At 41.4% G+C, this 12262-nt stretch overlaps 1 protein-coding gene across 2 annotated transcripts in view; it reads left to right on the top strand.

Annotated features, from left to right (window-relative positions):
• The window catches only part of Zdhhc5 (zinc finger DHHC-type palmitoyltransferase 5), a 29342-nt gene that overhangs the window by 13369 nt on the left and 3711 nt on the right, over nucleotides 1-12262 (top strand). For both annotated transcript variants that reach the window (XM_040745716.1, XM_005065092.4), the window contains exons 4-9: nucleotides 5544-5701; nucleotides 8999-9171; nucleotides 9317-9419; nucleotides 10489-10580; nucleotides 11052-11184; nucleotides 11534-11657. In XM_040745716.1, the coding sequence (XP_040601650.1) occupies nucleotides 5544-5701; nucleotides 8999-9171; nucleotides 9317-9419; nucleotides 10489-10580; nucleotides 11052-11184; nucleotides 11534-11657 (783 nt within the window). The remainder of the gene's footprint in view (nucleotides 1-5543; nucleotides 5702-8998; nucleotides 9172-9316; nucleotides 9420-10488; nucleotides 10581-11051; nucleotides 11185-11533; nucleotides 11658-12262) is intronic.

The raw sequence follows: 12262 nt of genomic DNA, 5'->3' as shown, positions 1-12262 counted from the left end.
CTTGTAGGTTGAGTGGTGTTAGGGATAGTAATATTTACTATGAATTAGACAATTGTAACAGTGTGGTGCAAACTATAGTAGAAGTATGAGTGAGGTTCTCTTGAGAACATGGTCATGGGTGCAGTTATAGTTGCATAGAGAAATTAGTGAAGTACTGCTAAGAATGGGTGAGAAGATTTTACCAGCTAGAGGACTGAAAGAGAGGAGGGCAGTTTCAGGAAAGAAGTGTACACAGAAGCTTGTGCCCAGGGGATGGTGAACTCATCAAGGTTGGAGGACACAGTGTGTGTTAAGATGATCAGAAAGAAACCCAGAGCCAAGTTGTAAGAACTTCATCTTCTACAGGAAGCCTCTGATAAATACTCATCTTCCTTTGATACCAAAGGGTCTTAATAATTCTTCTGAGAGTGTACAGACAACTTTTGGCTTTGACCAAAATATAAAATAAACCACCCAGGTGTTGCTGGTGCACGCCTTTAGTCCCAGCCATCGGGAGGCAGAGGCAGGCGGATCTCTGTGAGTTAAGCCAGCCTGGTCTACAAGAGCTAGTTCCAGGACAGCCTCCAAAGCCACAGAGAAACCCTGTCTTGAAAAAGCAAAAAAAAAAAAAAAAAAAATATATATATATATATAATATATATATATATATATATAATATATATATATAATATATATTATAAATATAATATAAACCATATGAAAATTTGAATTCAAGACAAGATTTCCAGCTTTTTCAGAAGCAGATTCAACAATCATTTATGATAGCTTAATGGGGCAGAGCAAAGTGAAAAAAGATCTGCTGCTACATTGCCCTGAACATGCTTGATCCTGTCTGAACTCAGAGCTAGTAAGGCTAGTCATGTGGAGGACTTAGATGGCAGAGGATAGTTTTATTGTGGTAGGTTCAAAGGCCAGAACTTGGGAGATAAATTGCATGATGATGAGTTTTATAAACTTATTGTTAAATAAGCTGTATATTTGTCTGTTCTCTCTCTCTGTCTGTCTCTCTCTGTCTGTTTCTGTCTCTGTGTCTCTCTCTGTCTCTCTGTCTCCCCCCCCATGCTAGGGGTTGATCCCAGGCCCTAGACAAGTACTCTATCACTGAGCTATACTCTCAAATCTAGATAATGAATTTGAGATACTTCTTGATACAGGTACCCAGTGGGCAATTGAATAGTAAGAGTTAAATACTTTGTTTTAGGAGTATGCAGCTGTGGCATTTGAAGCAGCAGGAGTAAGATTATCTAGAGAAAGTAGAATGAGGTTAGGAAAAACATAAACTTAAGACCTGGTCAGTTCTGCCATTTTTATTGTAAGTATAGGAGAAAGAGGAGCTATTGAAGGGGGACTGAACAAGGAGGAGGAGAAAGTAAACTAAAAGCTAAGGATAACTCATCAGGCAACTGCTTACTGGTACTATAGTGACTCAGAATCTCCCATTTGGTTACTTAGAATTGATTCTTTTTTTTTTTTTTTTTTTGGTTTTTCGAGACAAGGTTTCTCTGTAGTGTCTTGGAAGCTGTCCTGGAACTCGCTTTGTAGACCAGGCTGGCCTCGAACTCACTTGTCTCTGCCTCCCGAGTGCTGGGATTAAAGGCGTGCGCCACCAACGCCTGGCGATTCTTTAAAAAATTACTTTTTATTTTTAAACAGGGTCTCAATCTGTAGCCCAGGTTGGCTGTGTATTTTTCATTAGCCTCCTGAGTGCTAGAATTATAGGTACGAGCCACTACACCCAGCTTAAAAATTGATCTTTACAATAGTTAAGTAGTGTATTTATGTTTTGTTTTTGTTTTACTTTTTTGTTTTGTTTTTTTTTTGTTGTTGTTGTTTGTTTTTTGGTTTTTATGAGACAGGGTTTCTCTGTATTGTTTTGGAGGCTGTGGGTCCAGCCCGGCCTGGAACTCACAGAGTGCTGGGATTAAAGGTGTGCGCCACCACCGCCCGGCTGTATTTATGTTTGTATTAGGAAAAGATACAGCTGAATTAAAGTTGTTTGAAGGTCATGAATGGGAAATGAGGAAGCAGAGTCAGCAAGTATTAGATTTCCTCTTTTAAGAAGTAAGCAAAGAAGGCTGAAGATGGTGTAGTATTTTAAGAGAGAAACAAACTTTTTTTTTTGTTTTTTGAGACAGGGTTTCTCTGTATTGTTTTGGAGGCTGTCCTGGAACTAGCTCTGTAGACCAGGCTGGCCTCGAACTCACAGAGATCCACCTGTCTCTGGCTCCCAAGTTCTGGGATTAAAGGCGTTTGCCACCAATGCCTGGCAAGAGAAGCAAACTTTTTACAAGACAGAAGACTACTATCTTAGTAGCATGAGGAAACAGAGCCAGAGGAGAATGTGAGGAAGCCTAAATTGAAGAACGGGAAAGCTGGAAGTGTGCTTTACAATGTATATTTTCCTCACAAGTGTAAATTTTCTTTTTTTTTTTCTTTTTTTTTTTTTTTTTTCCGAGACAAGGTTTCTCTGTGGCTTTGGAGGCTGTCCTGGAACTCACTCTGTAGACCAGGCTGGCCTCGAACTCACAGAGATCCGCCTGCCTCTGCCTCCCGAGTGCTGGGATTAAAGGCAGGCGCCACCAACGCCCGGCTACAAGTGTAAATTTTCTAAGTGGGCTTGGGATAACAAGTGAGTTGAGGTTTTCCTGAATGTCACTCTGCTCTGAAAGCCTGCCTCAGTGTTACTGGCCATTTTGAGATTTCTGTGACAGAGGGCACTTTAAGTCCCCAAAACTAAGGAAGACTTTTATTGAGTCATTACTGTTCATTCTTCAGTTATTCAGTGGCTTACTCCACGGAAAACTGTAATGACCATATGTGATTCTCCTCTTCCCCAGACAGGGTTTCTTTGTATAGCTCTGGCTCTACTTGAACTCCCTCTATAGTGGAGACTGACTTTAAACTCACAGAGGTCCATCTACCTCTGCTTTCCAAATGCTGGGATTAAAGGCTTGTGTTAGCACTACCCAGCTCAGAGAGAACTCTTCTTACATTTTGGCATATTCTCTTTATTTTAAAGGGTTTTTTTTTTTTTTCTTCTTACATTGCTGAGGATCAAACCCAGGGACTTGCACTTGTTAGACATTAAGTGTCACAAATCTCCATCCTTGAAGATTTTGCATATCTTTAATTCTAGCTCTTGGGTGGCAGAGGCAGGTAGATTTCTGTAGTTTCATGCTAGCCAGGGTTATGTAGTGAGACCATATGTCAAGAACAAACTCCAAAGAAGTCATAATTTTATATATATGTTTATTTATTTAGGCCTATTTATATATGATATATCTATTAAAGTAGTAAAATGTCTTTTTTCTTCTATTCTGGGACTTGAACCCAATACCTTGTGCATGGTACACAAGAAGTCTACATGATGCTGGGATTAAAATTGTTCATTACCTATGCTTGGCTGAAAACATTTTTTTTTCCCTGAGACAGTGTTTCTCTGTGTAACAATAGCCCTGGCTGTCCTGGAACTCACTGTGTAGTGCAGGCTGACCTTGAAGTCACAGGGATCCACATGCCTGGTCGAAAACTTCATTTATCCATCTGTCCATCCATCCATCCATCCATCCATCCATCCATCCATCCATCCATCCATCCAGTTTTGGTTTTTCGAAGCAGGGTTTCTCTGGATAGCCTAAGCTGTCCTGGAACTCAGTCTCGTCTTGAACTCAATAGAAACCTGTCTTGCCTCCTGAGTGCCAGGATAAAAGGCATGAACTATCACGCCTGGCTCGAAAACAACTTCTTCTTCTTCTTTTTTGAGTTTTTCGAGACAGGGGTTTCTCTGTATTGTTTTTGGAGGCTGTCCTGGAACTCACTCTGTACACCAGGCTGGCCTGGAACTCACAGAGATCCGAGTGCTGGGAATAAAGATGTGCGCCACCAATGCCCGGCTTATTTGTTTTTTGTGTTTTTTTTTTTGTTTGTTTTTGTTTTTGTTTTTTTTGAGACAGGGTTTCTCTGTATTGTTTTGGAGACTGTCCTGGAACTAGCTCTGTAGACCAGGCTGGCCTCGAACGCATAGAGATCTGCCTGCCTCTGCCTCCCAAGTGCTGGGATTAAAGGCCTGCACCACCAATGCCCGGCTATTTGTTTTTTTTTAAAGACTTATTTGAGCTGGAGAGGTGGAGAGGCTAAGTGGGTAAGAGTACAGGCTATTCTTTTCCTTTTTTTTTTTTTTTTTATTCAAGACAGGGTTTCTCTGTCCTGGAACTCACTCTGTAGACCAGGCTGTTCTCAAACTCACAGAGATCCACCTGTCTCTGCTGGGATTAAAGGGCTGAGCATAGGCTATTCTTAAAGAGAACAGGTTTTATTCCCATGACTCACATGGTGGTTCACAAATTTGTAACTATACTTCCAGGGGATCTGATGCCATCTTCTGGTCTCAGTTGGCACTGCATGCATGTGGTGCATATACATAAAACACTTATATACAAAAAATAAAAACAAATCTGAATTCAGTCCCTTGAACCCACAGTGTAGAGAGAGAACTGACTCCTGGAAATTGTCCTCTAACTTACACACACACACACACACACACACACACACACACACACACACACACACACACACACACACACACACACACACGCCTACACTTACATACACACAGAATGATGATGAAATTAAGAAAATACTGTTTCTATTTTTTCCTGCCTCCCCAGCACTTAGGCAGCAACCTTTTTTGTTTTTTGTTTTTGTCTTTTGAGACAGGGTTACTTTGTGTAGCTCTGGCTGTCCTGGAACTCACTATGTAGACCAGGCTGGCCTTGAACTCAGAGATCTGCCTGCCTTTGCCTCCCAACTTCTGGGATTAAACGAATGAGCCACCACTGCCTGACAAAAAAATTTAATATAAGAAGAATGTAGAGAGAGAACTGACTCCTGCAAAATTGTCCTCTACTCCACACACACACACACACACACTAATTTTTTTTTACTTAATAAGAAATTTATTTCTACCGGGCGGTGGTGGCGCACGCCTTTAATCCCAGCACTCGGGAGGCAGAGGCAGGCGGATCTTTGTGAGTTCGAGGCCGGGCTGGACCGACAGCCTCCAAAACAATACAGAGAAACCCTGTCTCGTAAAAAACCAAAAAAAAAAAAAAAATGAATTTTATATTCAGCATTATTAAACCACATTTAAAAATTTTTATTATTCAGCCTGGTCTACAGAGCAAGTTCCAGGAGAGCCTCCAAAACAATACAGAGAAACCCTGTCTCGAAAAACAAAAAAAAAATTTATTTAGGTTAACATACAAAATAGTGTATTTCATTGTGATATCTTCATATATAAAAGTCACATATTTTAAAAGAGAATGTATTAGATAACAGTTTGAGTGTTCTGAAAATACCAGAGTGTTGCCTCAAATACCTTTTTTTTTTGTTTTTTTTTTATTTTTTTAATTTAAATTAGAAACATGATGCTTCACATGTCAATCCCAGCTCCCTCCCCCACACCCGCACAATAAGTTTTAAGGAGTTATGTACTTAATAGTTTGGGCATAGTTGTTTTTAAATTGATTTTCTCTCCTTTCAAGCTGAAGAGGATGAAGACAAAGAAGATGATTTCCGAGCTCCACTTTACAAAACAGTGGAGATCAAGGGCATCCAGGTGCGCATGAAGTGGTGCGCCACCTGCCGCTTCTACCGCCCTCCCAGGTGTTCCCATTGCAGTGTCTGTGACAACTGTGTGGAGGTGAGTGAGAGCTCGGCATGGGCGAGCTGTGCGCATCTTAAGTGTCTTCTACTGTAGCGTAGATTCTGTTTTCCTTACTGAAAGTCTTATCGTTCGTGTGCATGTGTGTCTGAGTACTGTATGCATGTTGGAGGCCAGAAGAAGATATCAGATCTGGGGGCTGGAGAGATGGCTCAGAGGTTAAGAGCACTGACTGCTCTTCCAGAGGTCCTGAGTTCAATTCCCAGCAACCACATGGTGGCTCACAACCATCTACAATTCAATCTGGTGCCCTCTTCTGGTATGTAGGCAGAACACTGTATATGTAATAAATAAATAAATCTTTAAAAAAAAAAGATATCAGATCTGTGGAAATAGAGTTATAGACAGCTGTGAGCCTCCATGTGGGGAATTGAGCCTGGGTCCTCTGGAGGAGCTTGACAGCTCTCTTTTTAAAAATAACTTTGTTTTTTTACCTCCAAGACAGGGTTTCTCTGTGTAGCTTTGGAGCCTGTCCTGGGACTTGCTCTGTAGATTGGCCTGTCTCAGACTCACAGAGGTCTGCCTGCCTCTGCCTCCCATGTGCTGGGATTAAAGGCATGTGCTACCACTGCCTGGCAAAAATAGCTTTAAGAAAGATTTGTTTTGGGCTGGAGAGGTGGCTCAGAGGTTAAGAGTACTGACTGCTCTTCCAGAGGTCCTGAGTTCAATTCCCAGCAACCACATGGTGGCTCACAACCATCTGTAATGAGATCTGGTGTCCTCTTCTGTTATGTGCAGACATACATGGAGGCAGGAAGTTGTATTCATAATAAATAAATAAATCTTAAAAAAAAAAAGATTTGTTTTTAAGTATGTGTGTACCTGGTACTTGAGGAGGTCAGGAGGTGACATTAGATCCCATGGAGCTACTGTGGACAGATTTTTCTTTGGGACGCCAGCTTACAAAAAACAGCAGACTTATTAATTATGAAAGCTCAGCCTTAGCGTAGGCTTGTTTCTAACTCGCTCTTATAAATTAAATTAGCCCATTCTTATTTATCTGTGTGCTGCCACATGTTTCGTGGCTTTTGCTTCTCCTGCATGTCTGTTTCTTTTGCGTCTAGCTAATGACTCTCCCTTTCTTCTTCTCCTCAGAGTTCTCTGCCTATACCTCCTGTCTAGCTACTGGCCATTTAGCTTTTTTTTTTTTTTTAAGATTTATTTATTACATATACAGTATTCTGTCTGCATGTATGTCCACAGGCTAGAAGAGGGCACCAGATCTCATTACAGATGGTTGTGAGCCACCATGTGGTTGCTGGAAATTGAACTCAGAACCTCTGGAAGAGCAGTCAGTGCTCTTTTTTTTTAAAGATTTATTTTATTTATTATGAATACAACATCCTGCCTCCATGTATGTCTGCACACCAGAAGAGAGGACCAGATCTCATTATGGATGGTTGTGAGCCACCATGTGGTTGCTGGGAATTGAACTCGGGACCTCTGGAAGAGCAATCAGTGCTCTTAACCTCTGAGCCATCACTCCAGCCCCCCATTTAGCTTTTTTTTTTTTTTTTTTTAGTTTTTTTTTTAGTTTTTCGAGACAGGGTTTCTCTGTGGCTTTGGAGGCTGTCCTGGAACTCACTCTGTAGACCAGGCTGGCCTCGAACTCACAGAGATCCGCCTGCCTCTGCCTCCCGAGTGCTGGGATTAAAGGCGTGCGCCACCAACGCCCGGCTCCCCATTTAGCTTTTTAATTAAACAAATTACAGTGGCATATCTTTACACAGTGCAATTAATTATCTCACAAAAAACTAGAGTTACTAATGGTTGGTTGTGAGCCACATTGGGTGCTGGGACCCAAACCTAGGTCCTATAAGAACAGCAAGTACTCTAGAGTAAATTATTTTTTCTTCAAAGGTTTGTGGGTATTTGCATGTGAAGTGCCAGTGACAGGAGAGACCAGAGGCTAGGATCCCCCTACAGCCAGAGTCACAGCCAGCTGTAAACTGACCTCAGGTCCTATGCAAGAGTAGCGTGTGCAGCTCCTATGGTAGATTCCTGAAGTATAGTCCTGGCGAGCCGCCTAGTCTGCATGGTCCTGCTGCATCAAATGGTAAATGGAATGAGACACACATGAGAGGCAAACATGAACTCTGTTATTACACAGCTTTCCTGACCCCAAGATTTATAGTTTCAGCCTTCCAACCCATGGTTAATGTTACCACTTCTACAAAAAGCGGTTAGTTCTGCTTTTCTAGTTGTCCTTCTGCTGTCATCTTATTTTTATTCCCATGAATCTTGAATGTTTTGTCAACATTTGTCTCTTTGGCCACATAGATTTTTTTTTTTAAAGCAAGGACTTGTTATATAGCCCTGGCTGACCTAGAACATACAATGTAGAAAGACCATGCTGACCTCAAACTTGTGGCTGTCCTCCTGTGTTCCAAGTACTGGAGTTGTAGACTTTAGTAGCACCATGCTGATCAATTTGAGGACTTGGGTTTTGGCCAGCCTATGGAAGGGCTCTGTTTCAGTTAACAGAGCAGCAGAAACTGCTTTGAATTTTTATTTTATTTTTTTTTTGTTTTTTTTTTTTCAAGACAGGGTTTCTCTGTGGCTTTGGAGGCTGTCCTGGAACTCACTTTGTAGACCAGGCTGGCCTCGAACTCACAGAGATCCGCCTGTCTCTGCCTCCCGAGTGCTGGGTATTAAAGGCGCGTGCCACCACCGCCCAGCTCTGCTTTGAATATTTTTAAATTTAATTTTTTAAAACTTTAAAATTTTGTAACTAAGTGGTAAATATGAATACTAAAAGTAAATCTTAAGTTCTGTTATTTTGTTACTTTTTTTGTTTGTTTTGTTTTGTTGTTTTTTGAGATAGGGTTTCTCTGTGTAACAGCCCAAGCTGTCCTGGAACTAGCTCTGTAGACAGGCTGGCCTTGAACTCACGGAGATCCACCTGTCTCTACCTCCTGAGTGCTGGGATTAAAGGTGTGTGTCACCACCGCCCAGCCTTTGTTCCTCTTTTCAACAGAAGGGATCTTATAACGTTTGCTTTTCTTTGTGCGTGCGTGCGTGCGTGCGTACGTGCGTGCGTGCGTGCGTGCGTGCGTGTGTGTGTGTGTGTGTGTGTGTGTGTGTGTGTGTGTGTGTGTGTATATGTATGTGTGTGAACGTGAATGTCAGACGACAACTTTCAGGGACTGATTGCCACGTTCTATCATGTAAGTTCCAGAGATTGAACTCAGGTGGTCAGACTTGAACCATCTATCTTGCCAACTCTAGTGCTTTGTTTTAGGGATGCCTTTTATTCTGTCTGTTTTTTGCTCCTAGGAATTTGATCATCACTGCCCCTGGGTGAACAACTGTATTGGTCGCAGGAACTACAGATATTTCTTCCTTTTCCTCCTTTCCCTGACAGCCCACATTATGGGTGTATTTGGCTTTGGCCTCCTTTATGTCCTTTATCACATAGAGGAACTCTCAGGGGTCCGCACTGCTGTTACGTATCCTTGGAAGCCTTTGGCTTGTGGGATGGGGGCGGGGTGGCGGTGTTGGGGCGCAGCAAGTTGACTCCTTGAGTCAAGAAATTTAAAGGGGAAGTGGTCACAAGATAATATTGCTTCATTTTCCTTGACTGCTTGCAATCAGAATGGCAGTGATGTGTGTGGCTGGCTTGTTTTTCATCCCTGTAGCTGGCCTCACAGGATTTCATGTGGTGCTGGTGGCTAGGGGACGCACAACCAATGAACAGGTACTAGGAGAACTGGTAGGAGACTGAACAGAGCATATGCCAAGCCCTTATCTAGTGAAGGAACATAACACTTTCACAAACAACCTCAGCCCTACTTTGTGATGATGTAGAGATTAACAGTAGTAGGCAAATGGGTAAAGTAGGCCTAGGTCCTCAGTAAGTAGAATTAGAGCTGGGAATGGTGGTGCACACTTGTAATCTTACTTAAGAGACTGAGACAATAGGATTGAGGAGCCTGTCTCCAAAGCAAGGAGGAAACATACCCTTAAAAATGGCCTTATTTTTGTTCTTTTAACAAATATTTAGGCTGTGAGTTTATAGAAACTTGTTGGCACAGGCTTTAGAAAACACATAGTACTGCTTAAAGATTATTTTTATACACATAATAACTAACCTTAATTTTTTACTCTTATAGTCAGCCTTCTGTTATCTGTGAATTCTTTAGGTTTAATCAAATGTAAGTGGTGTAGACTTGGAAGGAAAATCGCATCAGTACTGAATTTATATACTTTTTCTTGGTATTATTCTCTAAATAATATATTAACTCTTTATATAACATACTATATTGGGTAGAGTATATTAGTATAATGATGTCAAGATGAACTAGTGTATATAACATGTACATAGGCTATATGTAAATACTATACCAATTTATATAAGGGAATCAGGATTATTTTAGTCAATATTCAGAAACTTACTTAGTCCCATTTTATACAGGAATCTGATGTTGAGGGTTGGTTTCCATAAGGTAGACCTAGAATTTTAACTGTGAACCCCTGACTCTAGAATCCCTGTTTTCTTTTTTTGTTGTTTTTTTCAAGATAGGGTTTCCCTGCATAACAGTCCTGGCTGTCCTGTAACTTGCTTTGTAGACCAGGCTGGCCTTGAACTTACAGAGCTCTGCTTGCCTCTGCCTCCCAAGCACTGGGATTAAAGGTGTGCACCATCAGTACCTGGTGATTCCACGTTTTTAATCACTACAAGTATTACTTTTGTACCTGAAAGAATGACTGCACAAAAATTTGCCTTTTGGCATAGACTGGTTTACCTGGTTGTTTTTATCTCCTAGGTTACAGGCAAATTCCGGGGAGGTGTGAATCCCTTCACCAATGGCTGCTGTAACAATGTTAGCCGTGTCCTCTGTAGCTCTCCAGCACCCAGGTACACCCACACCCTTTGGTTGGTGTTTATGCTTGGTCAAACTCTTGTCTCCTGTGGTCTTGTTCTCAGTAAGGAAAGCCTTTTAGAAAAGATTTGCTCTTAGAACGGTGAGTGCTGCAAGGAAGACATGCTGATCTCTTGGTGAACTCTTGAATTCAGGTGTTTAGGTATGGCTAATTACCTTTGAGAATTGAGGATGCATAAAATTTAACTCCAGAGTGCTATACCTGTTTATAAAGGCCTACTCTTGCTGAAGATGTTCAATGAATCAAATCAGTTTAGCACTGACTTTTACATTAGACTGATAGGACTGGTTTTTGATGCTGAAGATTAAATTGTTCTTTATTACTGAGCTATTTACCCTAGTCCATGACTGTTTATTGCATATACAGAATGCTTCCTTCATACTTGATATGCAAGTAGAAATTTTGAATGAATATAAGTGAAAGCCTTCTCACTTTTCCTACACAGGTATTTGGGGAGACCAAAGAAAGAGAAGACAATTGTAATCAGACCTCCTTTCCTTCGACCAGAAGTGTCAGATGGGCAGATAACTGTGAAGATCATGGATAATGGCATCCAAGGAGAACTGAGGAGGACTAAGGTGAGGAACAGGGAAGTAAAGCTAGGTAAACTCAGGGAATTTCACCCATGGCAAATAGAAACTTGCATTGAGTATACATCTTTGTGTTGAAGACACTTAATACAGATCTTTTTCCCACTAGATTTCAAGTTCTGTGACAGTAGACACTGGGTCCATTTCTTTCCATGTCTTCGTAAGACATAACATCTTTTAGATGATAGGTGTTCTACTTTTCTTTGTCCTTTTGATCCCCAAACCGACTCTTTTCCTGGTTTAGAAGCATAACTGGTTCTCCAATACTTTTCTTCTGTCAACTTAATGTTACCTTAATGCATTTTCCCGATCTGATTTCCCTTCACTTATTTATTAGTCTAAGGGAAGCCTAGAGATAACAGAGAGTCAGTCTGCAGATGCGGAACCTCCACCTCCTCCTAAGCCGGACCTGAGTCGATACACGGGGCTTCGAACACACCTCAGCCTGGCTACTAATGAGGGTAAGGGCTGCCTTGAAATGTGAGATCCTAGCGATAGAAGACAGGGGAGGAGGGTACTATGTAAGCTGTAGAGAGAATGAGCAAGGGCTGGGAGATAATACTTGAATTATGGTTTACAACACTCAGGAAGTAGAGTGTTCTTTGGATAGCTAAAAGGAGGACTGCCAGTTAGCAATAGACAGTGATTTGGACTTTCCAGAGAACTACCCTTTACAACTTTATATTGTATATGTACATGGTGTGTGTGTGTGTGTATGTTTGAACTACTTTTTACAATTTTATATTGTATATGTACATGGTGTGTGTGTGTGTGCGCGTCCGCACACACGAGCATGCACGCACATGCTTGTTAGGTAGATCAAACCTCCAGGAGTTGGCTCTTTTCCTTCCGTTATGGATTCTGGGGATTGAACTCAGGTCATCAGGCTTTTGTGGCAAGTGCTTTTACTTTCTATGAGTCTGCCTAAATCAGGGAATTTCTTAGTATGTTTGGTGCATTTGCCCACCACAAATTCTGAAACGAGTATAGATCCTTAGTCTTTAGAAAATACCTGCCCCACCTGGGTGGTGGTGCATGCCTTTAATCCCAGTCTGTTCTACAAAAT

This window comes from Mesocricetus auratus, unplaced genomic scaffold (assembly GCF_017639785.1).
Source record: "Mesocricetus auratus isolate SY011 unplaced genomic scaffold, BCM_Maur_2.0 Super-Scaffold_100004, whole genome shotgun sequence".
In the NCBI taxonomy this organism is placed as follows: Eukaryota; Metazoa; Chordata; class Mammalia; order Rodentia; family Cricetidae; genus Mesocricetus; species Mesocricetus auratus.
Note: the sequence above shows the minus strand (reverse complement) of the source record. Positions and strands in the feature narration are given on the sequence as shown.